At 44.5% G+C, this 27,369-nt stretch overlaps 1 protein-coding gene across 1 annotated transcript; it reads left to right on the top strand.

Annotated features, from left to right (window-relative positions):
- Window positions 1-2,376: 2,376 nt before the first annotated feature.
- On the top strand, window positions 2,377-25,956 carry LOC115464707 (extracellular calcium-sensing receptor-like). The gene is given in 7 exon segments (XM_030195069.1): window positions 2,377-2,582; window positions 4,867-4,951; window positions 14,509-15,297; window positions 18,705-18,831; window positions 25,052-25,182; window positions 25,184-25,250; window positions 25,253-25,956. Coding segments are annotated over 7 exon segments (2,109 nt in total).
- The last annotated feature ends 1,413 nt before the right edge of the window (window positions 25,957-27,369 follow it).

Below are 27,369 nucleotides of genomic sequence, written 5' to 3' on the forward strand. Positions count from 1 at the left end.
CGGTTCGCTATTAGCAGTGCTTTGGATCTACTTCTGATGGATACCTGGTTCTGACCCCTGCCTGTTCCTGGACCTTCTAGTGACCGCTGCCTGGTGTTGACCTGTTGCCTAGCCCTGGTTTGCTGTGACCTGCTGTTTGGTCTAACCCTGTGGACTTTGTGCTGGACTTTGTTCTCTCTGTTGCTGGCCGCCCGAACTCAGGGGCTCAACTCCTGGGAAATGGCGGGAGGCACAGAGAGGACTCAGGGTTTTAGCCGACAGCCCGGTGAGGGTTTCCTTCATCGTGTTCAAGGGCTCACCTCTCCGTGGACATACATTACAGAAAGTCGAAGCCATGAGCTCGTTGGACAAACCCGACCTTACCGAACTAGCTCGGATTGTACAGCAGCAGCAGGGTCAGCTGAATCAGTTGACCACCGCCCTACAGAGCGTCTGTGCTCAGGTTCAGACAATCCAGACCACCTGGTCCAACGCTTCTGCTCCTGCAGAGCTGGCGGGCCCGCCCGCCGGGTTCCGCCTTCCGGACCTGCCACGTTTTGATGGTACTCCCGTCGCCTGTCGTGGATTCATTAACCAATGCCGGATGTTGTTTGACCTGCAGCCATGAGCCTTCCCTTCAGATCAAGCCAAAGTTACGTACATGATGACTTTTGTCTGGACCAGCCTTAGCCTGGGCTACCCCCCTGTGGGAACAGAGGGATCCAGTTTTGTTTAATTTCAGTGAGTTTTTACGCCAATTCCGAATGGTATTTGATGTGCCCGGAAGACCTTCCTCTGTAGCCGGAGAGCTTCTCCGCGTGCAGCAGGGTACAGACTCCGTGGGAGTGTACGCCATCTGATTCCGGACCCTTGCAGCCGAGCTGGGCTGGAACCAGGAGGCGCTGACCGCCATATTTTGGCAAGGATTGAATAGCCGCATCAAGGACGAACTAGCCGGACGAGAAGTACCCACGTCCCTAGATGCCATAATCTCCTTGTGTACTAGGGTAGACATCCGGTTCCAAGAGCGAGCTCGGGAGCGGGCGGAACAGCGCCCTGGACTCAGACACTCCTCCACCCCGCAGGACTGTCGAACTCCGAGACCAGCTCCGAAAGTTCCAGCAGAGAGATCGGAGGAACCCATGGTATTGGGCCAGTCTCGGCTGACCAAAAGGGAGCGAATGTTTCGGCGTAGAAACCGACTCTGTTTCTACTGTGGAGAGTCCGGCCATATGGTAGGCCACTGTCCCAACAAGTCGGGAAATGACCAGGCCCAGGACCACTGAGGCAGGTGGCCCTGGGTCATGTATCTTCTAAGCCAGAACCAGAGTCCCCGCCAGCGGAGAAGCTGGTGGTGGTTCCCCTAACCCTGCAATTTCAGGACGTGGTAGTATCCACGTCTGCCTTGATTGATTCTGGGGCAGGGGGCAACTTCATTGCTGCGGACCTCCTGCCTGGGTTGGGGAGTTCCTGTATGACCTGTGTATCACCGTTGCAGGTGACTTCAGTCCAAGGCATGGCATTGCCCTATGCCATTACCCAAGTCACAAAACCCCTACAGATGAGATTAGGGGCGAGTCACACGGAGACTATTCAGCTCCGTATTTCCCCGAAAATAAGACACTGTCTTATATTAATTTTTGCTCCCCAAGACCCGCTAGGTCTTATTTTCAGGGGAGGCCTTATTTTTCGGGGAAACATCGGGTCGCCCCCCCCAACCGAGATCGCCGGCTCCCCCCCCCTCGATCGCCGGCTCCCCCCGCCCTCAGTCGCTCCCGGAACTAACCTCTTAAACGCTTCCTTTCACCATTCATCTTCGCACTCGCAGCAAGCAGCAGGGCAGGCCACTCCTTCCGTGTCCCGCCCTCGCCTGACGTAACGTAACGTCAGGCGAGGGCGGGACACGGAAGGAAGGAGTGGCCTGCCCTGCTGCTTAGGCGAGTGCGAAGGTGAAAGGAAGCGTTTAAGAGGTTAGTTCTGGGAGCGACTGAGGGCGAGGGGAGCCGCCGATCGAGGGGGGGAGCCGCCGATCTCGGGTGGGGGGCTGACCCCGATGTTTCCCCAAAAAATAAGGCCTCCCCTGCTAGGTCTTATTTTCGGGGGAGGCCTTATATTTTCAAATTGCAGCAAGACCTCTACTAGGTCTTATTTTCGGAGGATGTCCTATTTTCGGGGAAACATGGTATGTTCTGCCCAAAGCCATTCATCCAGTGATCCTGGGAATGCCATGGCTACGCCAGCACATGCCACAGATCAACTGGGAGACGAGGGATGTGGCCAGTTGGAGTCCTCGGTGCCAGGAGACCTGTCTTGAGACCGTGGTTCCACCCAGTTCTAAAGTGGAGGCGGCCAGGGAAGGTAAGGGCCAAGTGCCCTGGGCTTCCTACTGAGTATCAAATGTTCCAGTACGTCTTCGATGCCCGGGAAGCAGAGATCCTTCCGCCTCATCGACCATTTGATTGCGCCATCGACTTAGTGTCGGGACAGATCCCACCTCGGAGACGATTATACACCCTCTCTCGCGGAGAGTCAGATGCTATGCGGCAGTATGTCCGGGACAACCTGGCGAAGGACTTCATCGACCCTCTTCCTCGCCGGCTGGCGTGGGGTTCTTTTTTGTGGCCAAGAAAGATGGGTCATTACGGCCATGCATCGATTATAGGGGGTTGAATGCCATCACCGTCAAGAATAGATACCCCTTGCCTCTCATCCCGGAGTTTTTTGACCGAATCCAAGGGGCCACCATTTTTTCTAAATTGGATTTACGGGGTGCTTACAATCTAGTGCGGATTGGGCCGGGGGACGAATGGAAGACGGCCTTCAATACTCATGAAGGGCATTTTGAATATTTGGTCATGCCATTCGGCCTTTGTAACGCCCCAGCCGTCTTCCAAGATTTTGTGAACTCCATTTTCCAGGATCTTCTATACTCATCGGTCATCGTATACCTGGATGATATTCTCGTTTTTTCTTCCTCATTTCCGGAACATGTGAAGCATGTCCGTACGGTGCTTCAACGACTGCGGGACCATCACCTCTTTGCGAAGCTCGAGAAATGCGCATTCCATCAACGCAGCCCTTTTCTGGGCTATATCCTTTCAGCAACTGGATTACGGATGGACCCCGGGAAGGTGCAAGCTATTCAAGATTGGCCACGACCACAGGGATTGCGAGCGCTCCAACGGTTCCTAGGGTTCGCTAACTACTACAGACAGTTTATACATCGATACTCTAATAGCCGCTCCTTACCGCCTTAACCAAGAAAGGCGCTAATGTTCGGGATTGGTCTCCGCAAGCCATCGAAGCTTTCGAACTTCTCAAGAAGGCTTTCCTTTCCGCGCCGGTTCTTCATAGTCCTGATCCCCAGCGACCCTTTATTTTAGAGGTGGACGCCTCGGCGGTAGGAGTGGGGGCCATCCTGTCACAGACCTCGGAGGCGGGGAAGCGGCATCCCTGCTTCTTCTTTTCTAGGAAATTCACAGCGGCTGAACGGAATTATACTGTGGGAGATCGGGAACTGTTAGCCCTCAAGTTGGCCTTGGAGGAATGGCGATACCTCTTGGAGGGAGCAGTGCATCCGATTTCCGTCATCACGGACCATAAGAACCTACTTTACCTGCAGATGCTAAGAGACTTAATCCTCGACAAGCCCGATGGTCCTTGTTTTTCACTCGCTTCAATTTCCGCCTCAGCTTTCGCCCTGCAGAGAAAAACGTCCAGGCGGATGCCTTGTCTCGAGCCTTTGACCCACCAGAAGAAACCGAGGAGTGTCAGCCCATGCTTGACCCAGCTTGCATTGCCGCGACTACGCTCACGACTCCGGGAAATCCAGGATCTCAGTGGCCCCTCGGTTCCGCAAGAAGATGCTGAAATGGGGACATGCTTCTACGATCGCTGGACATCAAGGATATCATAAGACTTTGCATCTTATATCTCACTATTATCGCTGGCCCGCATGGCCCAGGATGTCCGGCAGTATGTCACCACCTGTCCCACTTGCGCTAATACAAGAGACCTATGGGGAAGCCCTGGGGGTTGCTTCAACCATTGCCAGTGCCTCAAGCTCCATGGCAGGAACTGTCAATGGATTTTATTACAGAGTTACCACCTTCCCAGGGGTGTACCGTCATCTGGGTGGTGATCGACCGTTTTTCTCGCATGGCCCACTTCGTTCCCCTGAAGGGACTTCCATCAGCGGCAGCTCTTGCCCAGCAGTTCATTCTCCATATCTTTTGCCTGCATGGGCTGCCTATCCGCATCATCAGCGACCGAAGTCCTCAATTTACATCTCGATTCTGGAGGGCCCTGTGTTCCAGCTTCGGTATCATGACCCATTTCTCCTCAGCCTACCATCCGGAGACCAATGGAATGGTAGAACGTACAAATCAAACACTGAAGCTATACCTCCGGATGCATGTTAATGCGCGACAGGACGATTGGGTTTCCATATTACCCTGGGCAGAGTTTGCGTATAACAATAGTCTCCATTCAGCAGCGCACACCTCTCCATGCTTCGCAGCATATGGATGGCATCCACGGTTGCCCCTTCCTATGCCACCAGCACCAGGGGCAGCGTCTGTCTCTGCTCCACCTCAGCTCTATAGAACCTTGACCGATCTCCGCACAGTATGGAAGGACGTACAATTCCACCTTCATCGGGCCGCGGAGACGATCCGCTCCTCAGCTGGCGCCAGGTCAATGGGTTTGACTTAATACTCAGAATCTCAAGCTCCGACTGCCATCCTTCAAATTCGCACCCAGATTCATTGGGCCTTTTGCCGTTGCGGAGCATCTGGGGGAAGTTACCTATAGACTCCGGCTGCCATCCCGTTTCAAGATACACAATGCATTTCATGTTTCTTTACTCAAACCTTTTGTCTCGTCTAGGTGGCATCCTCGGCCCAAGGTGGGCCCTGTACTGGACGTGTCCTCAGAGCCAGAGTTCGAAGTTCAAGACATCCTGGAGTCCAAGGTGAGGAAGGGACGTCTCTACTATCTCTTGGCATGGAAAAACTACGGACCTGAGGATAATTCCTGGGAACCTGCTAGTCAGATTCATGCTCCCAAGCTGCTCCGTGATTTCCATGCCCGCTATCCTTCTAAACCAGGCCCGGAGTAGAGAGGGAGGCCTTTAGGGGAGGATACTGTCACGTTTCCTGGCTGTTCTGAGGGGCACTGGTGGCCATCTTGGATTCTTGGAGAGGGCTGTTAGGCCAGGGCAGCCATCTTGGAGGTGGCAGCTGCAGGAAGGAAGCCCTTATTTGGTCGCAGGGTGTTCCTGATGGGGGCTGCCATCTTGTTTTCAGCTGTGCCTGGTTGAGCCAGATTCCTTCCTATTTAAGGCTCTGCCCTCAGTCTATCAGTGCTTCGGCTTCTACTCAGTTCGCTGACTAGTAGCAGTGCTTTGGATCTACTTCTGACGGATACCTGGTTCTGACCTTTGCCTGTTCCTGGACCTGCTTCTGACCGCTGCCTGGTTTTGACCACTGCCTGTTCCTGGACCTGCTTTTGACCGCTGCCTGGTACTGACCCTGCCTGTTCCTGGACCTTCTAGTGACCGCTGCCTGGTGTTGACCTGTTGCCTAGCCCTGGTTTGCTGTGACCTGCTGTTTGGTCTAACCCTGTTGCTGGCCGCCCAAACTCAGGGGCTCAACTCCTGGGGAACGGCGGGAGGCACAGAGAGGACTCAGGGTTTTGGCCGACAGCCCGGTGAGGGTTTCCTTCATCGTGTTCAAGGGCTCACTCTCCGTGGAGATACATTACAGGTTGTATGGCTGTTTATTTATTAGCCTTTTGGCTTGGGATCAGTTAGAAGAATTCAGCTTTGTTTCCAGGAAGTTTAAGTTAAGCTAGGTGATACTTTAGTTTATTTCATTCAGGGAAATTAGTGAGTTGCTGTAAGAATGTGTAAACCAAAGTACTGCTCTGCACACCAGAACTACAGGAAATTACATCAGCTCTGAAGTAATTTCCTGTTTGTGGAACCATCAATGGCATACAAAGGGCAATGTCCCTGTGCTTGCCTTCTGTTTACTGATGCTGTTGCTGCCGTGCTGACATCAGGAAGCAGTGGGCCAGTTGACCAATAAATGAATAAGTAGGAGGGGGAAAGGGAGACTGATGGGTTGGTGATTGTTGGGAAAAGAGGGGAGAGATAGGACAATGCTGGATGGTTGGGAGTGGTAAAGAGAGAAATAAGGGCGATGCAGACCAGCAAGGCAACTGGTCCAGCCAATAAGTGAGCAATTGATTAAGTGGGTCATGAGCAGGGAGGGTAATTCCATTGCTGGGGTCATTATTTGCATAAAATGTTTTATAGCAGTTAAAAATGTAACATGTTAAGGGAGCAGCAATCCTTAAAGAGACTCAGGTGGTAACTGCTACTGGTCTTCCACCATTTACATTCCCAGTGGCAGAGATTATACTTAGTAAGGATAGAGTTTTGTTATACATCCGTGTGGGTGCTCAACTTCTATTTGAGTACCTAAGAAAGTAAGGTGCCTAAAAGGCCTGTGTCAGGTCTTCATATAATTTTTATTGAGAGGTTGTGACAAATTGCACCCTAATAGATTGATAGATGGACCTGTGAATTGATTGTTCTTGTGCCTTTCTCTTTGGTCCTCTCTAGTCCAACCTCTTATCTCATTGAAAAGTGCTGTGACAGCATGAAATATGATACAGTCTACCTACAGTTTGCAGTGTTTGTGCTATTGTGCAACTTTGGAACAGCAGACGATCTATAAAAGTCTTGAAAAATTGGATGTGAGAACAAGAGAAATTCCTTCATTTCTTCCAAGTAATTTATAAGAAACAGTGTATGCTGTGATGATATATCCCTGGAGCTGATGGTTATATGGGTCTCATAGTAATGAGATCACATGGAGTCAACATTTAAACAGAAGTTATACATTTTGTGAAAGTCAGATACGCTAACCACTGTTAGCGTCCTCCAGCAATGAGTTCCAGAGCTTAACTATTCTATAAGTGAAAAATATTTCCTCCTATTTGTTTAAAAAATAGTTCCATGCAATTTCATTGAGTGTCCCCTGGTCTTTGTACTTTTTGAATGACCAAAATTGAACATAGTACTCAGGTGAGGTCATACCATGGAATGATACAGAGGTGTTATAATATTTATGGTCTTATTTTGAATCCCTCTCCTAATAATTCCTAGCATCCTGTTTGCTTTTTGGCTGCTGCCACACACAGGGCAGAAGATTTCAGCGTATTGTATACAATGAGGCATATTTTCAAAGCACTTAGCCTTCCAAAGTTCCATAGAAACCTATGCCTCAATGACACCTAGATCTTTTTCATCAGAACTGACTCCAAAAGTGGAATCTAGCAGTAGATAACATTAAATTTATTCTCTTATTTGGATGCCCAGCCTTCCAGTTTCTTAAGGTCGTCCTGCAATTTTTTACAATCCACATGCATTTTGATAATTTTGAATAGTTTCGTGTGATCTGCAAATTAAATCACCTCACTTGTTGTTCAGATTTCCATATCATTTATAAATATGTTAAATAGCATTGGTCCCTTCAGCACTCTCCTATTTACCATCCTCCATTGAGAAAAATGGTCATTTAACCCTACTCTCTGTTTTCTGTACAATAACTAATTCATAATCAATAAAGACACTATCTTCTATCCCATGACTCCTTAATTTTCTCAGGAGTCTCTCATGAGGTACTTTGACAAAAACTTTCTGAAAGTCTAGATACACTACATCAGTTGGTTCACCTTTATCGACATGTGTATTCTCACCATAAAAGAAATGAAGCAAATGTTGCCCGATTTGCCATATTTTCATCTGTCTGTTCATTCATCCCTACCAGTATACTCCTTCCCTCATCTAGAATGGAATATCAATCCATAGAGATTCCATACTGCTATCTGTTTCATGTAGAATGTTTATTTTGTTTGACTCAATTCTCTCTTTAACATGTAGTGCAACTCCTTAACAATTTTATCCACTCTGTCGTTGCGATATAATTTGTACTCTGCTAATACAATGTCCCATTGATTGTCCTCCTTCCACCAGCTCTCTGAGATGCTTATTGTATCTACCTCTTCATTTAGTGCTATATATCCAATTCTATCTTATTTTAAGACTTCTAGCATTGTGCATAGACACTTCAAATGGCCTTTTTTCCTTGCATCTATAGGCTGCTTTGAAGTTAAAGGGGATAATTTATATCCTTTATTCTGTTCTCCCCTTGAAAACTCTTGGCTTTCTTTCCCCATTATTGAAACCTCTATTGGGATTCCCTAAATGTCCTGTTTCAATAGTATCTTTCAAGGATTCTCTGCACTGAACCATGCGCTGCTTGGTGGCTGTCGGCTTCCCCTCCCCCAATTTAATTTAAAAGATGCTCTATCACCTTTTTAAATGTTATCACCAGCAGCCTGGTTCCATCCCAGTTAAGGTGGAGCCCATCCTTTTGGAACAGACCCCCCCTCCCCAGAATGTTGGCCAATTCCTAACAAATCTAAATATCTCACCCTTGCACTATTGTCTGAACCATGCATTGAGACTTTGGAGCTCTGCCTGCCTCTTGGATCCTGCATGTGGAAATGGAGAGCATTTCTGAAAATGCTACCCTGGAGGTTCTGAACTTCAGCTTTCTACCTAATAAACTAAATTTGGCTTGCAAAATCTCCCTGTCACATTTTCCTATGTCATTGGTACCCACATATACCAAGACAGCTGGCTGCTCCCTAGCACTATCTAAAATTCTATGTAAGTGATGTATGAGGTCCACCACCTTTGCACCAGGCAGGCAAGTGAGCAGGGAATTCTCATGTCCACCAGTCACCCAACTATCTAATAATTGAATCACCAACTACAACAGTTGTCTTATTCTTTCCCTACTGTTCAGAAGTTCCCAGAGACACATCCTCTGTTGGAGAGGACATTGCATCCCTTGGTAGGCAGGTCTTGGCTACAGGATTACTTCCAACTTCACCAGGGTAATACTCTCCCTTTAGGAGACCTCCCTTGTCTAAGGCAGCACAGGGGCTGCCAGATTTGAGTTGGGACTTCTCCACAATGTCCCTGTAGGTCTCATCTATGTACCTCTGTCTCTCTCAGCTCCTCTAAGTCTGCTACTCTAGCCTCAGGATTTGTTCTCTGAGAGCTAGGAGCTCTTTGCATCAGGCACATACATATAACCTATCACCAACTGGGAGATAATCATACATGTGACACTCAATGCAAAAGACTGGATAGCATCCCTCTTGGTGCTGGACTGCTGTCTGTGTCTTAGTATTATTGAGTTATTTAATAATTTAAAACTTGTTAAGATGTTGAGATATTAGACTAATATAAAGAGTGTTTAGATTATTTGATATTTTGTGTGATTTATTTACATAGTAAGTGAAGGCAGATAAAGACCCAAATGGTCCATCCAGTCTGCCCAACAGTCACATTCATTATCAATTCAAGATTAAATCAACGATGAACTGATATTTTATACTTCTTGATCATGGTCTTTCTTTGGCGTTTCTGGGACATAGACCATAGAAGACTGCCCGATTCTGTTATGTTCCAACTATGTGTTTGCTTCTCAGAAAGTAATGAAATTTAATTAAAACTCTGTAATGAAGGTTTCCATCTTGTTATCCTAATTAGAATAATAGACTATAAATTAAGACTATAAATGAAGAGATGTGCTAGATTTGGGTGGGATTTGGGGAGGGTGGGCAGAAATGAAGTCTGAACTAGGCCCTGCTGTGCCTTCTAGAGGCTATCTGTTAAAAGGTGTAGGCTGTGGCAGAAAGTTCCAGTTTTAAAACTATGGGGAAAAGGGTTTTACATTATGGAAACTAGTTAATAAAGTTTGCTTTTTTAAATTCAAACTGTCTTTATCAGTAAACCTACAATTTCTCTTTTATCCCCAATCTTTAAAGCACTAAACCACAGAAATAAAATAATGTTCTCTCCAGAGATCTGTCCTCCTCTCGTAGAACTTCTCAGGAAGTTAGAGTCCACTGGGCATCTCTCAATTGGAGGCAAGCCATGGGAGTGGCATGACATCTGCTGAGCTGTGACCTGCTTGCTGCTTCAGACTTGTGAGGCAAGCACTATCAATGCATCTGCTCTTCACAGGGGCAGAAAATCCCAAACTTCCACTGTATCAACCAGGACTTCTATGTATTCCAATCATTGAATTCCGATAAGCTTGGACTTTGATGACATACCCTAGGAGTTTCCACACCTGAATATTTCTCCGCATTGTCTCTTGCGCTCTTTCCTACAATGTGCTCTTGACCAGCAATTGGTGTCAGTATATTTCCTGATAAGGTCTGATACCTCCTCCACCTTGTCAACAAAAAGTTTCTCTCAGCAAGGTACATCCACTAACCTCTTGAACCACTGGTTCCAGGTCAGAGACACGCAACCATGAGAGTCTATGGATCCTCACACCAATAGCAGAGAGCCTGGATGCAATATCAAAGTTATACGTAAGTCCCGCTGGCCATATATATCCTGCACTGCAGCTATTTGTTGGGTAACTGGTGAAGCTCAGTGGCCTGCTCCTGAGGGAGGGAGTCTATAAGACTTAAGCCTCCTATGCACTTTATATGCTCGTGTAGATCTGGTAGATTGGGATGCAGTTAATGAGCATTGAGGCCTAATAGAGTTTCCTCCCAAATGAGTCCAGGATCCACACCTCTCTACCTGGGGGAACCAAGGCATAACTCCTGAAACTTCTGGCTCATTTTAGGGAGGATTCAACTACCAGAGAGTGGCGAGGCAATTGTGCTGTCTTGAATCCGGGAGCTTTCTGGATACGATACTGAGTATCCATCTTATTTGGTACAACCTGCACTGAAAGGGGAGATTCTCAATTCTTCATCATTAAGGATAGGGTATAATGGAACTGTGATCCCCTTCTTTAGGAGGAGATTACATCTTTGCCCTAGGCTCCTCCTCCATCTCCAAATTAAATGGATTGGCCAAAGCCATCTCTTTCACAAAACGTGTGAATGAGAGACTCCCAGGTTGAGAGTTACATCTCTCTTGAGGCAGGGAGGAGACAGAAGGGACTCCATATAACTCACATCCAAGAAGTGCGGATTCTCCTTTGAATCCCATGAGCATTCCAAGTCAGACTCCTCACAATACTCCGGATGTGTAGAGTGAGTCTGTGCCTGCCCTGGCTCAATAGAACTATATCGATGTCCCAGAGGATGCCCTACTATCAGATTCCAAGGAAGCTTCCTGTCCCAGTGTAGAGAGCAGTACATCATGGGTTGATGTTGATGTCGACAACCGTCAAGGCACAGGAGTTGGAGACTGTTCCACAGACAGAATAGGGGCCTCAGGAAGGATGAGGCTGAGCTGCATCTGGCATAAGCACCCTTGATGCTTGAATGGTGTGCAGTGAAACATCTGCTCCAGCTCTCCCTGAGCATGCCCTAGGACTGCTCATTGAGGGCAGGCATTATCTAAGGCTGGGGAGGTCGGTTTAGGGACAACCTGAGAAAGGGTCAGTGTCAAATCAGAAGTGGGATCCTGGCTGCTCAGCGACTGGATACCGGAACCTCTACTAAAGAGGGGAAACTATCCATTTAGGAGTGCCGGGGCATCAGCATTGCCAGTAACAGAGAAGCACTAGCAAGGTGCTTTGAAGAGGACGATGATTATGCTTCTTTGGTTTCCCTCAACACTCAGCATCGCAGTCCTTTGGTGCCAATGAGGATAACATCGAATCCGAATGCATCTTCGGAGTTGGGTCCGATGGTGGCTGGTATCAGGGCCTAATATCAGCACCTTCTCAATGCTGGTGTTCTTCCACTGGTAAATGAAGTCTGAGCAGCCATCGAATTTGAAGCTTCCAGTACCGATGTTGATGAACCATTCCTTCCACGAACCAAAATGTTTTCCTGCTGGACCTGACACATCTTCTATATCCTTAACTGTATTTTTAAACAGAGAGAATAAGAGGCTCATGGTTAAGCCCAAGGCACCAGATATATGAGTCCCATTACTGAAATCATCTGACTGCATTGGGCACACCTTTTAAAGCCACAGGGTATCTTCTTGGACATCAGGTAAAGAATTGTGGCTAAATTAGACTCCTCAATCTTGAGTGACAAAAAGAGGCAAGGCTCAACTGAGGCTGGTGCTCAGGCCTGAAGGGGACCTGAAAAGCTGAATGAAAAAGAAAGAAAGAAAACTTGATGAACTGAAAACCTAAAAAAATAAAGGCGAAGGTGAAGAAAATGGTGGAAAAATATGAGGAAAACCCGGATTGGAAGCCGCTGATAAGGTATCTGTGAAAAGCGCTGACGAGAAACCACAAAGAAGCGGTCTCCCAGCTCCATGGAAAAACGTAGACTGAGGAACTGCACTTACATATCGGGTGAAGAGGCACCTGCGCATGTGCAGTAGGACTCTGCTAGAATTTTCTAGTAGCTATATATGCTAGGCAGGGTCCACATCAAGCTCAGTTGGATGACGTCACCCAGATTTGAGAATACTTATGGAAAAATATGAGGAAAGCCCGCACGGGAAGACACTGAAAAGGTATCTGTGAAAAGTGCTGACCACAAAGAAGTGGCCTCCCAGCTCATGGAAAAACATAGACTGAGGAACTGCAATTACACGGGGTGAAGCGGCACTTGTGCATGTCCAGTAGGACTCTGCTAGAATTTTCTAGTAGCTATATATGCTAGGGTCCACACCAAGCTCATCCAGATGATGTCACCCAGATCTGAGAATACTTATGGCCTACTTGCCTTCAAGAGAATAGCATGATATGATTCTATAATTTAGGTATGTACCTTTGCACCTCATCCACACATGTGCATGCCATCCACAATATGTGCACCATGAAATTGTGTCGTGTACTTTTCTGCTAGTTCATATTATGTAAGAGGTCAATGTATTTGCGGAAGTGACTAGAATACAATATTTACACATGTTCTTGCCGTCTTCAGCTAGGTGACTCTTTACAGAATTACTGCAATGTGTGGAAATGTACATTCTCAAATCTGTGTGCCTACGTTTCTAGAAATGTCTTTTGGACGCCCATCTTTTTTCTATGTGAGAAAAGAAACAAGACAAAACATAAGTACATAAGTATTGCCATACTGGGAAAGACCAAAGGTCCATCAAGCCCAGCACCCTGTTTCCAACAGTGGCCAATCCAGGTCACAAATACTTGGCAAGGTCCCCAAAAAGTACAAAACATTTTATACTGCTTATCCCAGAAATAGTGGATTTTCCCCAAGTCCATTTAATAATGGCCTATGGACTTTTCCTTTATTAAGCTGTCCAAACCTTTTTAAAACTCTGCTAAGCTAACCGCCTTTACCACATTCTCTGGCAACGAATTCCAGAGTTTAATTACACGTTGAGTGAAGAAAAATGTTCTCCAATTCATTTTAAATTTACTACATTGTAGCTTCATCGCATGCCCCCTAGTCCTAGTATTTTTGGAAAGCATAAACAATGCTTCACATCTACCCGTTCAACTCCACTCATTATTTTATAGACCTCTATCAAGATATATATAGAGCTGGACCTCTCCCCTGAAGAAATAGCAAGACTTGGCCATGTTGGTGGAGGTTCTTGGTGCTGTGGAAGCTGTTGAAAGTTAAGTGGTGCTGGTTTTTAACTCCTAAGTTTACACCGTTTGAGAAAAAGTTAATTTATTGGATTGATGAAGATGTGTACAGCATTGCCTATAGTAACCCCCCCCCAAAACTATTTCTCTCTACATTGTGAAAGAAATAGTGACAGTGATGTTTGAGGTATGTCTAAGCAAAATTTTCTGGGAAGATGCTATTTTATTATTTTGACTGTTGAGGCATATATTTGGGGATGGACAGACATAAGTGTGTTCTAAAGTGTAACTCATGTTGAACCAATTATAAAACCCAGGAGCACATCTCAGTAGCCCCATTTCCTGGGACACAGCAGGTGTTAGCCAGCCTTCTGGAGGTAAAACTAACATCCAAAAACCTACTATAAGTAAAATTAACATCCACCCTTCAGCAGTAATTTTGAGATACAGAAGCTGCAGGACTGGAACAACGACTGAGTGTTCCCACCTTTAGAAAAAGTGAATAAGAGGAGGGTCTCTGAAGTTTGAAGTTTGAGGGGTTTGAAGAAGGTCCGGGGCGGGGGCGGGGGCTCTTACTTTAGTATTTCAGCAGCAGCCACAGAAGTCACTTGGAGGAAGGTTGGGGGGAGAAGGGAGATTTTATCCTACTGTTTCATTATTCCTTATCTTTGTTTCATTGACTTTAAGGAAAAGAAGCCAAAGACATTTAAAATGAATTAAAAAGAAGAGATAAAACATAAACATTTTCTGTGCACAGCCCTCTTTTGCTCTGCTGTGTCTCCCCAACAGCTCAGTACAGCTTTTCTAATACGTCATACCAGTTGGCTTTGCCATCTAATACTTTATCTCCTCTACTCTGTCCAGTATAATTCTGTTCTAAATATTTGATATGTGAATGAAATGTAATCTTACGACTAAGATGGTGATAAATTCAATCTTTTATTTTCAACAGATAAGTTACATCTCAGGGAATCCTGTCATGAGCGACACAGTTAAGTGTCCTTATTTTTACCGGACTGTCCCTAGTGAGCTGCACCTCTGTGTTGGGATAGTCAAATTGTTGAAGCATTTTGGCTGGAACTGGGTCGGTGTCATTGCAGCTAATGATGAAAATAGCATGAGGGCTGTGCAGATCCTGAGAGAAGGGATTGAGCAGAGTGGAGGTTGCATTGAATTCATAGAAACCATCCAAGAGTCCAGTTCAATCATGATTCAAAATGTTACTAATATTTACAACACCATCATTACATCTTCAGCTAAAGTAATTATTTTGTATTGTAATAGAGACGTCACAGATTTTATAAGATATACACCCATTTGGCAAATACCGGGAAAGGTCTGGATCACAACAGCTGAATGGTTATTTGTCTTTCCCTCAATCAATGACAATAAGAAAAACACCTTTGCTTTCACTGTGGGAAAGAGGACTATTCCAAGCTTTCACAAATTTGTCCGTGAGGTGAATCCTTCCATGTTTCCAAATGAATCATTCATAGAGATGTGGTGGAAGGACCTGTGTAATAACAAGTGTCCTAAGAGCATCCAAAGATCCTGCAGCAGTGATGAAACGTCTGACTACATCTTACACTGTGACATCGTAATCCTTGGAAGCAGTTATAATGTGTACAATGCCGTGTACGGTCTGGCACATGCACTGCATAACATGATCACTTCTGGTTCTAGAAATAGCAGCCTGTTAAGTGGAGAAAGTGAGAAAATTTTGGATTTTTCACCATGGAAGGTAATATCCTTTGATGGAGGAATGTTATTTTCAGAAACAAGTGATTAGTCTATAATTGCAGGATGCAGTGAAGTCTGTGATAGTCACACAGATGCCGTCAGAGATGTGCACCAATTTCAAAGATACAAGTGGATTGTAAAGCATATATATAAAATTATGAGAGTAGTATTAATTGCACAGATGTCAGAGCTTTAAATTACTTCCAGAGTGGGTACATCTTTTTTCCAATTTGTCAAAACATCTGCCCTTATCATTTGTCTCTGCGTTCAATGAGCTTTCTTCTTTTGATCATAAACTCTGCTGCTTTTAGGTGACTTCATCCTGCCCTGTCTGACTCTGTATCATCTTTCTTGGGATTAACCTCTGTCGCTAATCTTACTCAACATGTTTCTTTTCCTATCCACTCTGTTGGCAATGTAAGCTACCTATCCATAAAGTTCAAGTTGGTGAGGTTTCCTTCTCTGGTCCCCTCCTCTATGTCTACTCTCTCTGTTCCCTGGTCTAATCACCTGCTTATTTCCTTTTCTCTCTCTTTTCCAGTGCCTCCACCCACACCCCTCACTTCCCCTCTCTTTCCCTGGTCCCCTCCTCTATGTCTGTGTTCCCTGGTCTGATTCCTTTTCTCTCTCTGTTCCAGCACCTCCACCCTCACCCCCTCCCCCACCACACACACTTCTTGCCCTCCCAGTCATGCCCCAACAGACTCAGCTTTCAATCTTTTTTTGTGATAATCTCAATCAGCTCTTCCCCCTTCACCTTCTCTCCTTCTCTCAGCTCAGATGACTTATTTAAATTCCTTGCTTCAGCATCTCCTTGAAATTTGCATGGAAATCCCCCAGCCTCGTATCTGACATTTGCTCTTGCACCAACTTGGTTCTTAAAACTCTATAAGTTCTGAGTCAAACAGAGATTCAAGTCGATCAATAGAAATCAAACAAATAAAACATGGAAAAGAAAATAAGATGATACCTTTTTTATTGGACATAACTTAATACATTTCTTGATTAGCTTTCAAAGGTTGCCCTTCTTCCTCAGATTGGAAATAAGCAAATGTGCTAGCTGACAGTGTATATAAGTGAAAACATTCAAGCATTACTATGACAGTCTGACAGGGTGGGAGGATGGGGGTGGGTTGGAGGTATGCATGGGGACATCAAAGCATATCATTGATATTCTAACAGGATGGGTGTGGATAGGTGAGGAATGGGGTGATCAACAGAGACATACAGCTTTATGGTTTATAATGGGCTAGGAACCCCAGGTCCTTGTTAAGTCCTTTCTGTTGGGTGTTAAAATATTCAATTACCTATCCACACCCATCCTGTTAGAATATCAATGATATGCTTTGATGTCCCCATGCATACCTCCAACCCACCCCTAGCCTCCCACCCTGTCAGACTGTCATAGTAATGCTTGAATGTTTTCACTTATATACACTGTCAGCTAGCACATTTGCTTATTTCCGATTTGACGAAGAAGGGCAACCTTCGAAAGCTAATCAAGAAATGTATTAAGTTATGTCCAATAAGAAAGGTATCATCTTATTTCTTTTCCATGTTTTTTTGTTTGATTTCTATTGATAACCTTAAGAGTGGACTAACACGGCTACCACACTCCTCTACTTAAGTCGATCAATAAAACAGAGGTTGTTCCTGCGCAACTTTTACTCCAAATTATCTATCTTGTCATCAAAGGTAAATGTTTCTGCATGAGAGCCAGCTGGGCTTGGGCCTGTGACAAGACCTCTGCCATGTTGGAAGTATGTTTCTCTACCTTCTGCATGCAGTGCCCTATCTCAGACCATGTCATTCAGTTGTGCAGATACCTTTTGAAATGGCTATCCAGAGCCGCAACTACTGCTGAGGAAAGTGTTTGAATGAGCGTGCCATCATCCACCTCCACCATCTTCAGTCTGCGGATTAGGGCTTCTCTTTCACTTTTCCTTTTGATTTATCCATCATTACCATTAACTGTCCTAATTTCTGGCACTTAGCTATGCGGGTGTTGGCAAAACCGCTGGTTCCAACACTTTAAACATGCGTGGTCAGAGCTGATATTCAAATAGCTATGCCTGGTTTAGTGCCACTGAATATCGGGGCTAGGCAGCCACAGGGCTTTTATATAGCTATAAATGTAGGTAGAGATAGATAGGTAGATAACCGTGTACAAGCAGCTGGAATAATTTTCCAGATAACATCCATTACATCATGTTGCTCTGAAATTAAAGTCCATCCCTAAAATGAGATTAAATGTGTTTGATATTATGAATGTATTCCTGCAGTGAGTTCATTAATAAAAATGTTTTGCTTCCCATTAGCTTCATCATTATCTGAAGAAGCTTCGTTTTAACAATGTTCTGGGTGAAGAAATGTTTTTTGATGAGAATGGTGATCTGTCATTGGATATGATATTATAAGCACAGTAATTCTACCTGTTGGGACACGGAGTAATGATATTGTTGGAAGCTATAATCCTTATGCTCCACCAGAGAAGAGCTTTACCATCAATGAGAAGACAATTGTGTGGGAGGACTTGTTCAGCCAGGTCAGGTATAAAATGGAAACTAGTGAACCATGCATATCATGCGTGTTTTTATAAAACATATAAGAATACCAAATCTGATCACTGTTCCTTATAAGCTCAGTAGGAGTCCTCTAACTGTACTACTGCCAGTGGGTGGTGAGGGCTTCAAGATCACCAGGCAGACATGTGAATGGACACACATTGATGATGTGTTCTATTGCTTGGTAGATGCTATAGGGGCCTTGTGGACCACCTCTGAAGACCCAGTGCCGTTCTTTGAATGCTTACTGACTACAGTCTGACTGAAATTGGTATAGCCATGATCACAAATGACTTTTAAAGACTGCTTACAGTCAGGTGTGGGCTGGAAGGTAAAGCCAGACTGAATTTCTCAACAGAACTTGTCTTGCAAGGGTGTTGTAAATGTCATGGTGAAATGGAAGCTCTGGGATTTTTTGGATCTGAGCGAGCAAACTAGCTGTGGTGCTCCAATGACGAATGCCTGATGTTGCAATATTATTAATCATCATTGTTAGTAAATGAGTGGGTCATAGAGGGCCACTAATGATCCATATAGTACAATTCAGCATTGTGCCTTCCAAATGTACATGTAAAGTGCTATGTTACACTGTATAAACCTCATGAACTTGAACTTTATGGTTAGGTAGCTTACAAATAACAAAATTAATTAAATTAAATTATATTTGATCTTCCATTCAAAATATAGTGCTAATACCTCATTCCCATATTCTCCTGAGTAACTTGGTAATGAGACAAAAAAACGTAAAAGGCTATAACCACCTCATGTTTACAAAGAAACTGCATCTGAAAAGTCATATTCCAGTGTTATCACAACTTTCTACGATTATTTTCTCAATCCTCAGGCACCTCCTCAGTCCAGATGCAACCCGAGTTGCCTTCTTGGGTTCAGGAAATTAACCAGGGAAGGAAAGTCCATTTGCTGTTATGACTGTATTCGCTGTTCAGAAGGCGAGATCTCCAACCAAACTGGTGAGCGATGACATATAAGGAGACATGCCCTTGGGCACTGGCTATTCATCATTGAGCCCATATCCAGCCTTTGCAGTCAGCATTGTAAAAATACTAACGGGTATGGCTATTAAAAAAAAAAAAAGCAAGGTATTGATCACCAATACCAGATAAATTAAGTACTCACATAGATATGTTTTATATAAAACTATCGGTCCAATATTCAGTGTGGGGTGCTGGGTGTCTTTGGGCAGAGAATAGGCATATTCTGTGCTAATCAGTGCAGATATATTCCATGCAGCAACTGATTAGCACTTGATTAGCAGGGAACCCTAACTGCCTAGAAAATAGGTGTTGGTAAGTGTTCCCAGACTAATGGTGAAATTTTAGAGTAAGCTGCTTTATGGGATTTGGATTTGGATTTGAAAATATGGGCACACAGAATTGATATGACGGAAAAATTATATAGTTCTTCCCCGTGTTTAGCAGTATTGTTACTCTTGACTTCTATGGAGGGGCATAATCGAAGGGGCGCCCAAGGTTTGCTGAGGACGTCCTTGCAAACGTCCCGGTGGAGGGGTGAGGAAACCCGTATTATTGAAAAAAGAGGGACATCCATCTTTCGTTTCGATAATAAGGTCGGGGATGCCCAAATCTTGACATTTAGGTCGTCCTTAGAGATGGTCGTCCTAGACTTGGTCATTTCCTGATTTTCGGCGATAATGGAAACTAAGGACGCCCATCTCAGAAACGACCAAATGCAAGCCCTTTGGTCGTGGGAGGAGCCAGCATTCATAGTGCACTGGTCCCCCTGACATGCCAGGACACCAACAGGGGCACCCTATTGGGGCACTGTAGTGGACTTCAGAAATTGCTGCCAGGAAACATAGCTCCCTTACCTTGTGGCTGAGCCCCCCCAAAACAGTGCACTGCACCCACTAAAACTGCTCCAGGGGACCTGCATACTGCTGTGATGGACCTGAGATGACATTTGAGGCTGGCATAGTGGCTGGCACAAAAGATTTTAAAGATGTTTTTTGAGGGGTGGGAGGGAGTAGTGACCACTGGGAGAGTAAGGGGAGGTGATCCCTGATTCTCTCCGTGGTCATCTGGTCAGTTCGGGCTCCTTTTATGACGTGGTCGTAAGGAAACAGGACCAGGTAAAGTCGTCCAAGTGCTCATCAGGGACGCCCTTTTTTCCTTAGGGTTGAGGATGCCTATGTGTTAGCATGCCTAAGTCCTGCCTTCGCTACGCCCCCAACATGCCCCTGTGAACTTTGGTCATCCCCGTGACGGATAGCAGTTGGGGAAACCCAAAATTGGCTTTTGATTATGCCGATTTGGGCGACCCCTGTGAGAAGGACGCCCCATCTTCCGATTTGTATCGAAAGATGGGCGTCCTTCTCTTTTGAAAATTAACCTGCAAATGTTCTGTTTTGTGGGTAATCAAGGATTTTTGTCCAAATTTGCAAACATAAGACATAAGAGTTGCCCTAATGAGTTAGACCAAAGTCCATCTAACCTGGTATCCTCTTTCCAACAGTTGTCAATCCAAGTCACAAGTACATAGCAGAATCTCAAAAAGTAGATACTCCATGTCCCTTTTTCCAGGAATAAGCTTTGGCTTTCCCCAGATCTACCTTAAAATGTTTTAAGAATTTTTCCTCCAGGAATAAACTTTTTCATAATGTATGCAACTTCTGTCCCTTGCCCTTTGGGAGGGGAAGACACTTCCGCCTGTGGAGATACACTCCTTGGCTAGTATCAGTGGCATTCCTAGGGGGGCTGACACCCAGGGCGGATCGCCGATGTGCCCCGCCCCCCGGGTGCACGCCGCTGGGTGGATGCACACGCTCCTGTCCTTCCTTCGTTCCATGCTCCCTCTGCCCCGGACAGGAAGTAACCTGTTCCGGGCAGAGAGAGCAATGAACGAAGGAAGGACAGGCGCGCGGCACCCCAGAGGCGTAAGCCAAGGTTTTGACATCAGGGGGAGCAGACATTCTAAATAGGCGCCAGTGCAAGGATGAAGGACTGGGAGAGAGGGGGGGGGGGGGGGTTTAAAATCCTGATAGGCATATGCAGTCAGTGACTCAGCTGTTTTGGGAGGCTAGGGTGCGGTTGGGGTGGGGCTAGTTAAAATCTTTAGGGTGGGGGCAATACCCACGTAAGCAGTAAAGGGATAGTAGGGGTACTTTTGAACACAGCAGTGAAGGACCCTTCGCTGTGTCTTTGGTGCATATGCACCAGCTATTTCCCCCTACTATCTCTATTACTGATGGTATTAGCACACTGAATACACTCCAGAGAATTATGTGGCAAAAATTCAAATAATGTATGATGATAATGCAATTTATTAAACAGACATTATTTGCAGTATTCTGGAAATAGATGCAGGTACTTTAACACTGGACTCCTAGTCATTCCTAGCTCCCAGTCCGCATCTTCCTGTTGGCTACTACTATGAGAGGTATGGCTAGAATACAAACACAACGTCCAATACCAGGCATATTGTGAAGTAATATAAAACCTACAAAGTCATTTGGGAATAGTAGAGCAACGCTACTATAATAGCACTAACATCTAGGAATCTCACAACAAGGGTCTACCTAGGAAAAAATCAGCACATAAATATTGTAGTGGGCACTAGAACATCAATATACCTATTCAAAAAGATTAACAAGCCAGATTAATACAGACTGATCCAACAGACATTCAGTGCTTAACAGCATACCTAGCCTCCTTCACACACACAGAACATACAGGACCCCCATCATATACAGAATAAGTAACCATAACCTAAAATATAAATATGTAGACAAATATTAATCTGAACCTCCAAGAACCAGATATTGAATACATTGCAACACCAGAAATAAGAAAACAGTGATGTGTGAAAAACAAAGATTGCAGCTGCAAATTTCAAAAACTAATATATTCCAATCACTACATTAGAAATGAACAAATACAAATAAATTAAAAAAAACCAAAAGGTATATATTTTCATTGGCACTAACTTAACACGTTTTTTGATTAGCTTTCAAAGACCAAAACTTCTTGCCTCAGGCCAGGGTGGTATAATAGCTTTTATGGTATACTGTCCTGACCTGAGGAAGGTGGTTTTCGCCTCTGAAAGCTGGCCCAAAATATATTAAGTTGGTCCAATAAAAAATATCACCTAATTTTCCATTAAAAATTTTTTTTTTATTTTTATTAACTTTTAGAGTGACTAAGGGCCTCTTTTACTAAACCGCACTAGCGATTCCCGGTGCAGCAAATGAGAGGAAGTCCATTCAATTCCAATGGACTTCCTCTCATTTGCCATGCATGAATCACTTGCACAGTTTTGTAAAGAAGCCCTACCATGGCTACCACACTAATTTAATCAAATTACAAATAAAATTCTTTTTCCTACCTTTGTCTGGCCATTTAGGTTGTCTCCAGTTCTGGCTTCTTCAGTCTTCTCTTAACCTCTCTTGCCAGGGTTTTTCTGTCCATTTCTCCTTTTTTTCTCTCTCCTTTCTTCTTATAACTTCCTCCACTACATTTAGGTCTTGACACTCATCTTTCAGCTTTCTTCTATTTTTTCTGCATTTCTATCCATTAGATTTATTATTCTTACTATGCAGTCTTTAGCTCCCTTTGTTCACTGAATCTACCTACATTTTTCCATGTTTCCCTCACTCAAAACCATCTATTCTCCTTTCTCTTATTCCCCCAGTCTTTCGTTAACTCTTTCCTCCTGTCAGATAACATCTCCTCCTCCTCCTCCTCCTACTTAACATTTCTAGAAGCGCTACTAGGGTTACACAGCGCTGTACAATTTCTTTTTCTCTTCTCCCTTCTCCCTCCTCCACTATGCAGCATCTCCTCTTAGTATTTCTTTCTCTTCCCCATCATAAATGCAGCATCTCCACTCTCTTTCTTTCTTCCCCTGCCAACCAGCATCATCCCATCTCTTTCAATCTGTCCACTTCCCCATATTCAGCATGGCCCCATCTTTCTCTCTTCCCTGTTATCCAGAATTGTGCCATATCTCTCTCTGCTCCCCCATTCAGCATCAGTGTCTTTTTCTCTTCTCCCCCATCCAGCATTGTGATCTCTCTTCCCCCATCCATCATTGCCCTCTCTCTCTTCCACCCAATTCAGCTTCACCCCATCTATCTCTGATCCCATCCACCATCTCCCTGTCTCTCCTCTCTTCCCCATCCAACATCTCACCCTCTTCCTTCCTATCCAAAATCACCCCTCTCTCCTCCCCATAATCATCACCCTGTCTCTCTTCCTGCCCCGCACTCAGCATCATTGTCTCCTTCTCATCCCCCATCCAGCATCATCTCTTAATCTTCCTCCTCATCCAGCATCATCCCATCTCCACTTCCATCATTATCCTGTCTCACTCCCCCCCCCAGCATCATTATCAATCTTCTTCTCATCCAGTATTTCTTTCTCTCTCTCTCTCTCTCTCTCTCTGGTACCTCACCCAGCACGGTAAAGTCTCTGCCCCCCCACCCAAAATCAAGTCACCCATCTCTCTCTCTCTACCTTTACTCTCCCCTCTCTTTCTCTGCTATCCCATCCACCATGGTGTGCAGTCTCTGTCCCCGCACCCCCCCCCCCCCCCCCCATCACTCTCTCATCAAGCATCACATTTCTGAATCCCTTTTGTCTATCTCCCTTTTATCTGAAAACAGTAGCTACCCAATCAGATCTTGGACAGCTTCAGAAATAGGAAGTCGCCACGAGGTAGTCTATTAAACCTCCTTGGCTCACATGCCCCACCTTTGCGAGGAACGCCTCATCACTAGCCACTTGCTGCTGGATTCGACTATGAAGTAGTTAACCTATCATACCTCATTCTTTGATTAACGCGTTATGCAATTAAAATCAGTCCCATTTACAGGATCGATCGGAGGCTTCGAAGCACCTGTAGGAAAAACTTGTCAGAACTGGGTCCTGGTATATTGGAGTCCTCTTTTCACACATTTGTTGTTAACTCAGGAATGTTATTACCTTCTTCAGCGTAGACCAAGCCGGTAGGATTCTCACCCATCAGGATGACTTACACTGTCCAACTTTCAGCATCATCCCCTTTTGTCTCTCCCTCCTGCGCAGCACCGGCGAATGCGATTCACAGTCAGCCTTCAGTGCCTGCGTCGGGGCTTCTCAGGCGCGTCCCACCTCTGCAGAAAACAGGAAGTTGTAATAGAGTAGGCGGGACGCGCCTGAGGAGAAGCCCCGACGCAGGCACTGAAGGCTGACTGTGAATCGCGTTCGCCGGTGCTGCGCAGGAGGGAGAAGGCGTCAGGGAAGTAAACAGTTACCACGCGGACGGGAGAGACTAGAAAAGATTAAGAATTGGGAGGGAAGGAGCAGAAAAAAATATTTATTGGCACAAGGTGCATAGGCGCCATTTTTTCAGAACAGCTGTTTGGCGGAATGACCGCTCCCCCTGCGCCCCACCTAGCTACGCCACTGGGCACCCCCCCAGCGGCGTGCACCCAGGGCGGACCGCACCCACCGCCCCCCCCCAGGAACGCCACTGGCTAGTATAAGAGAGACAATCAGACTCGATAAGCAGCAACCAAGTAAAATCTTTACTGGTATTTCTGTTAGTCAGAACAAAAGTGATTGTTCCCTCTGGAGCATTTTTGTCATACAGACAGGAAGACATTCAGACTGAGTTACAAAGCTGCTCAGTTTAGCTTTCTCATTCTGCACTTATATACTGTTATAAGTTTCATTTCTTCTAAAACATGTGATTCCTCTTGTTCTTACTTATCGTACATAAAAGGATATTTTCTATTTTATTCGTTATACATAATAGGTTATTTCCTTTATTCTTACCAGCCTCTCCTGTCCAAGTATATTTGAAAGAGTAAACAAACATTTTATGTTTACCTATTCATACTGAGCTCTGGCATATCTCCCCTCTGCAGTTACTTCTCCATGCTGAAGAGCCCTAACTTCTTTAGCCTTTCCTAATATGAGATTTGATCTATCCTTTTAATCAAACTTCTCTGTACCTTTTGTAATAATGCTATGCAACTACAAGAATACTATACAATATTTGAGGTGTGGTTGAAAAAGGTTTGGCTGATAGGGGTAAGTTTATAAAAGGACACTAATATTTAGGTGCCTAGAAGATGCCTGGGAGGAGTCTCTTCTATAAAAGAACATAGACATTCATGTATGTCCTGCAACAGATGCTATGAGATAATAAGACAATATTTTTCATTCTCAGATATGGATACCTGTATAACATGCCCAGAAGACCAATGGCCTAATCAGAAGAGAGATGCCTGCATCCCAAAAGTAATAACCTTCCTGTCCTATGAAGAGCCTTTGGGGATAACTTTGACTTTCATCATAATTTTCCCTCTTTCTCATCACTGCTGTTATTCTGGGAATCTTCATTTACTACCAAGACACTCCCATAGTGAAGCCAACAACCGAGACCTCAGTTACATTCTCCTCATCTCACTCATGCTCTGCTTCCTCTGTTCTTTGATATTCATTGGCCATCCTGAAAAGGTGACTTGTATTCTCCGACAGACTGTCTTTGGGATCACGTTTTCCATTTCACTCTCCTCTGTATTAGCAAAAACCATTACTGTGGTCATGGCCTTTCAAGCCACCAAACCTGGGAACAAGCTCCGGAATTGGATGGGTTCCAGGTTCTCTAACTCTATGGTCCTTTCCTGTTCCCTTCTTCAGGCTCTTCTCTGTCTCATCTGGTTGTGTACTGCTCCTCCCTTCCCATATCTTAATATGAGATCAGAAACTGGAACAATACTAATTGAATGTAATGAAGGGTCAATAGTTGCATTTTACTGTGTTCTGGGATATCTAGGATTTTTGGCTGGTAGCAGCTTCATCATAGCTTTCATAGCAAGAAATCTACCTGACAGTTTCAATGAGGCCAAGTACATCACCTTCAGCATGCTGGTGTTCTGCAGTGTCTGGATCTCATTTATCCCGACATATCTGAGCACAAAGGGCAAGTACGTGGTAGCAGTGGAGACATTTGCTATCCTGGCTTCAAGTTCTGGACTTCTGGGCTGTATCTTTCTCCCTAAGTGCTACATTATTCTGCTGAGGCCTGAAAGGAACAGTAGAAAATTCCTAACTAAAAACTGGAATGATTAAAATTTTTGCAAATGATAGATTAATTTATTATTGTTATCATTTGTTGGGCAAATCCAAAGTGACTTATCTGTTTGTTTTTGCAGAAGCTACATCACTGGTCAAGGCCATCCTACATTTCACATATTTTTCTTTTTATTATTTTAGCTAAAATTAGATGTTATTCACAATTTGAACATAAAATTTAAGTAAATATAACAGTCAATAACAATTTTGTCATTGATACATTGTTGGATTAAACCTTATACATGTGAGTAGCTTTTCAGGGTCTTCCTGCATTCATCATATTAAAGGGAAACAGTAGTAACATTTGAGGCCTACTTACAAAGCTGTGTTAGCTATTACCATATAAATTAACATGGTGGCCTAACACACGCCTGCCGAATGCCAAAAGGGTCCTACAGCATCCCACAGTATTTTTTGAGGCAGACTGTCTGTTCTATAAGTTTTGTCAGAAAAGGGATGTTAGACACTGGTCAGTAGTTTTCCAGCTTGTCCTTGTCAGTAGGGGGCACAAGACAGACCTTTTAGTGCCATTGGCAGTTGCCCTTTCACAACAGTAAACAATTGTGGCCCTTTCAAAAAGGCCTCTGATGCCAGCTGTAAGGATGTTGGCTGTAAGTCATGCAAGGTTTTATGAAAGCCTCCTCTGTTTTCGGGTTGAATGAATCCCAGATAGCTTTACACGGTGGGGATAAGGATGTGTCCCTTTTTTTTGCTGGTGGTAAGTTTTATGGAACTGCCTATGGGACCTGATGGAGACATTTAATTTTGCTGGTCAGTTGTGATTAGGAAGGCTGCTTATATTGCATGGAACTTCATCCTTCATAGGAAAGAAATTGAATTGCTGTGGGTTCTGAACTCATCAACTGTCCTGTGGCACTCCTGTGTCGTAAAAGTATCACAATAGAAAGGGTTTTAGGCTGGACTTGAACATTGGTAATGAAGGTTCTAATCATAAATAGACTGAAGAACATTTTACAACCAATCACACTAAAATGCTATTTTGAATGTAATCATATTTAATAATACCTAAATGTGGGGACCATAAGTTAACTGCTTTGTTTGTACCCACAGAAAGACGGTATATCAAATCCATCTCCACCTTCTTCTTCTTCTTTTAAGTGTCCTACTAGGATAATATGAAATCAATAAACATTACAAAAAATGGATGGCTCGACTGTTGAATCTTAAGAAGTAATAGTATTTGATACGTATTGCAGTGGGACAGGGTAACCAGTGTCTATTTGAGTAAAGACGTAACATGCTCATACTTTTTTACTCACGTGATAAGTCTGCCACATTTTCAGTTAGTTAAAGATGTTAGATGTTGGAAATTTGATACCTTGATAAAAGGCATTGCAGGAATCTAAATTATTAATGACTAAAGCATGGACTAATATCTGAAGAGCAAGC

This window comes from Microcaecilia unicolor, chromosome 3 (genome assembly GCF_901765095.1).
Source record: "Microcaecilia unicolor chromosome 3, aMicUni1.1, whole genome shotgun sequence".
NCBI classification, from domain to species: Eukaryota; Metazoa; Chordata; class Amphibia; order Gymnophiona; family Siphonopidae; genus Microcaecilia; species Microcaecilia unicolor.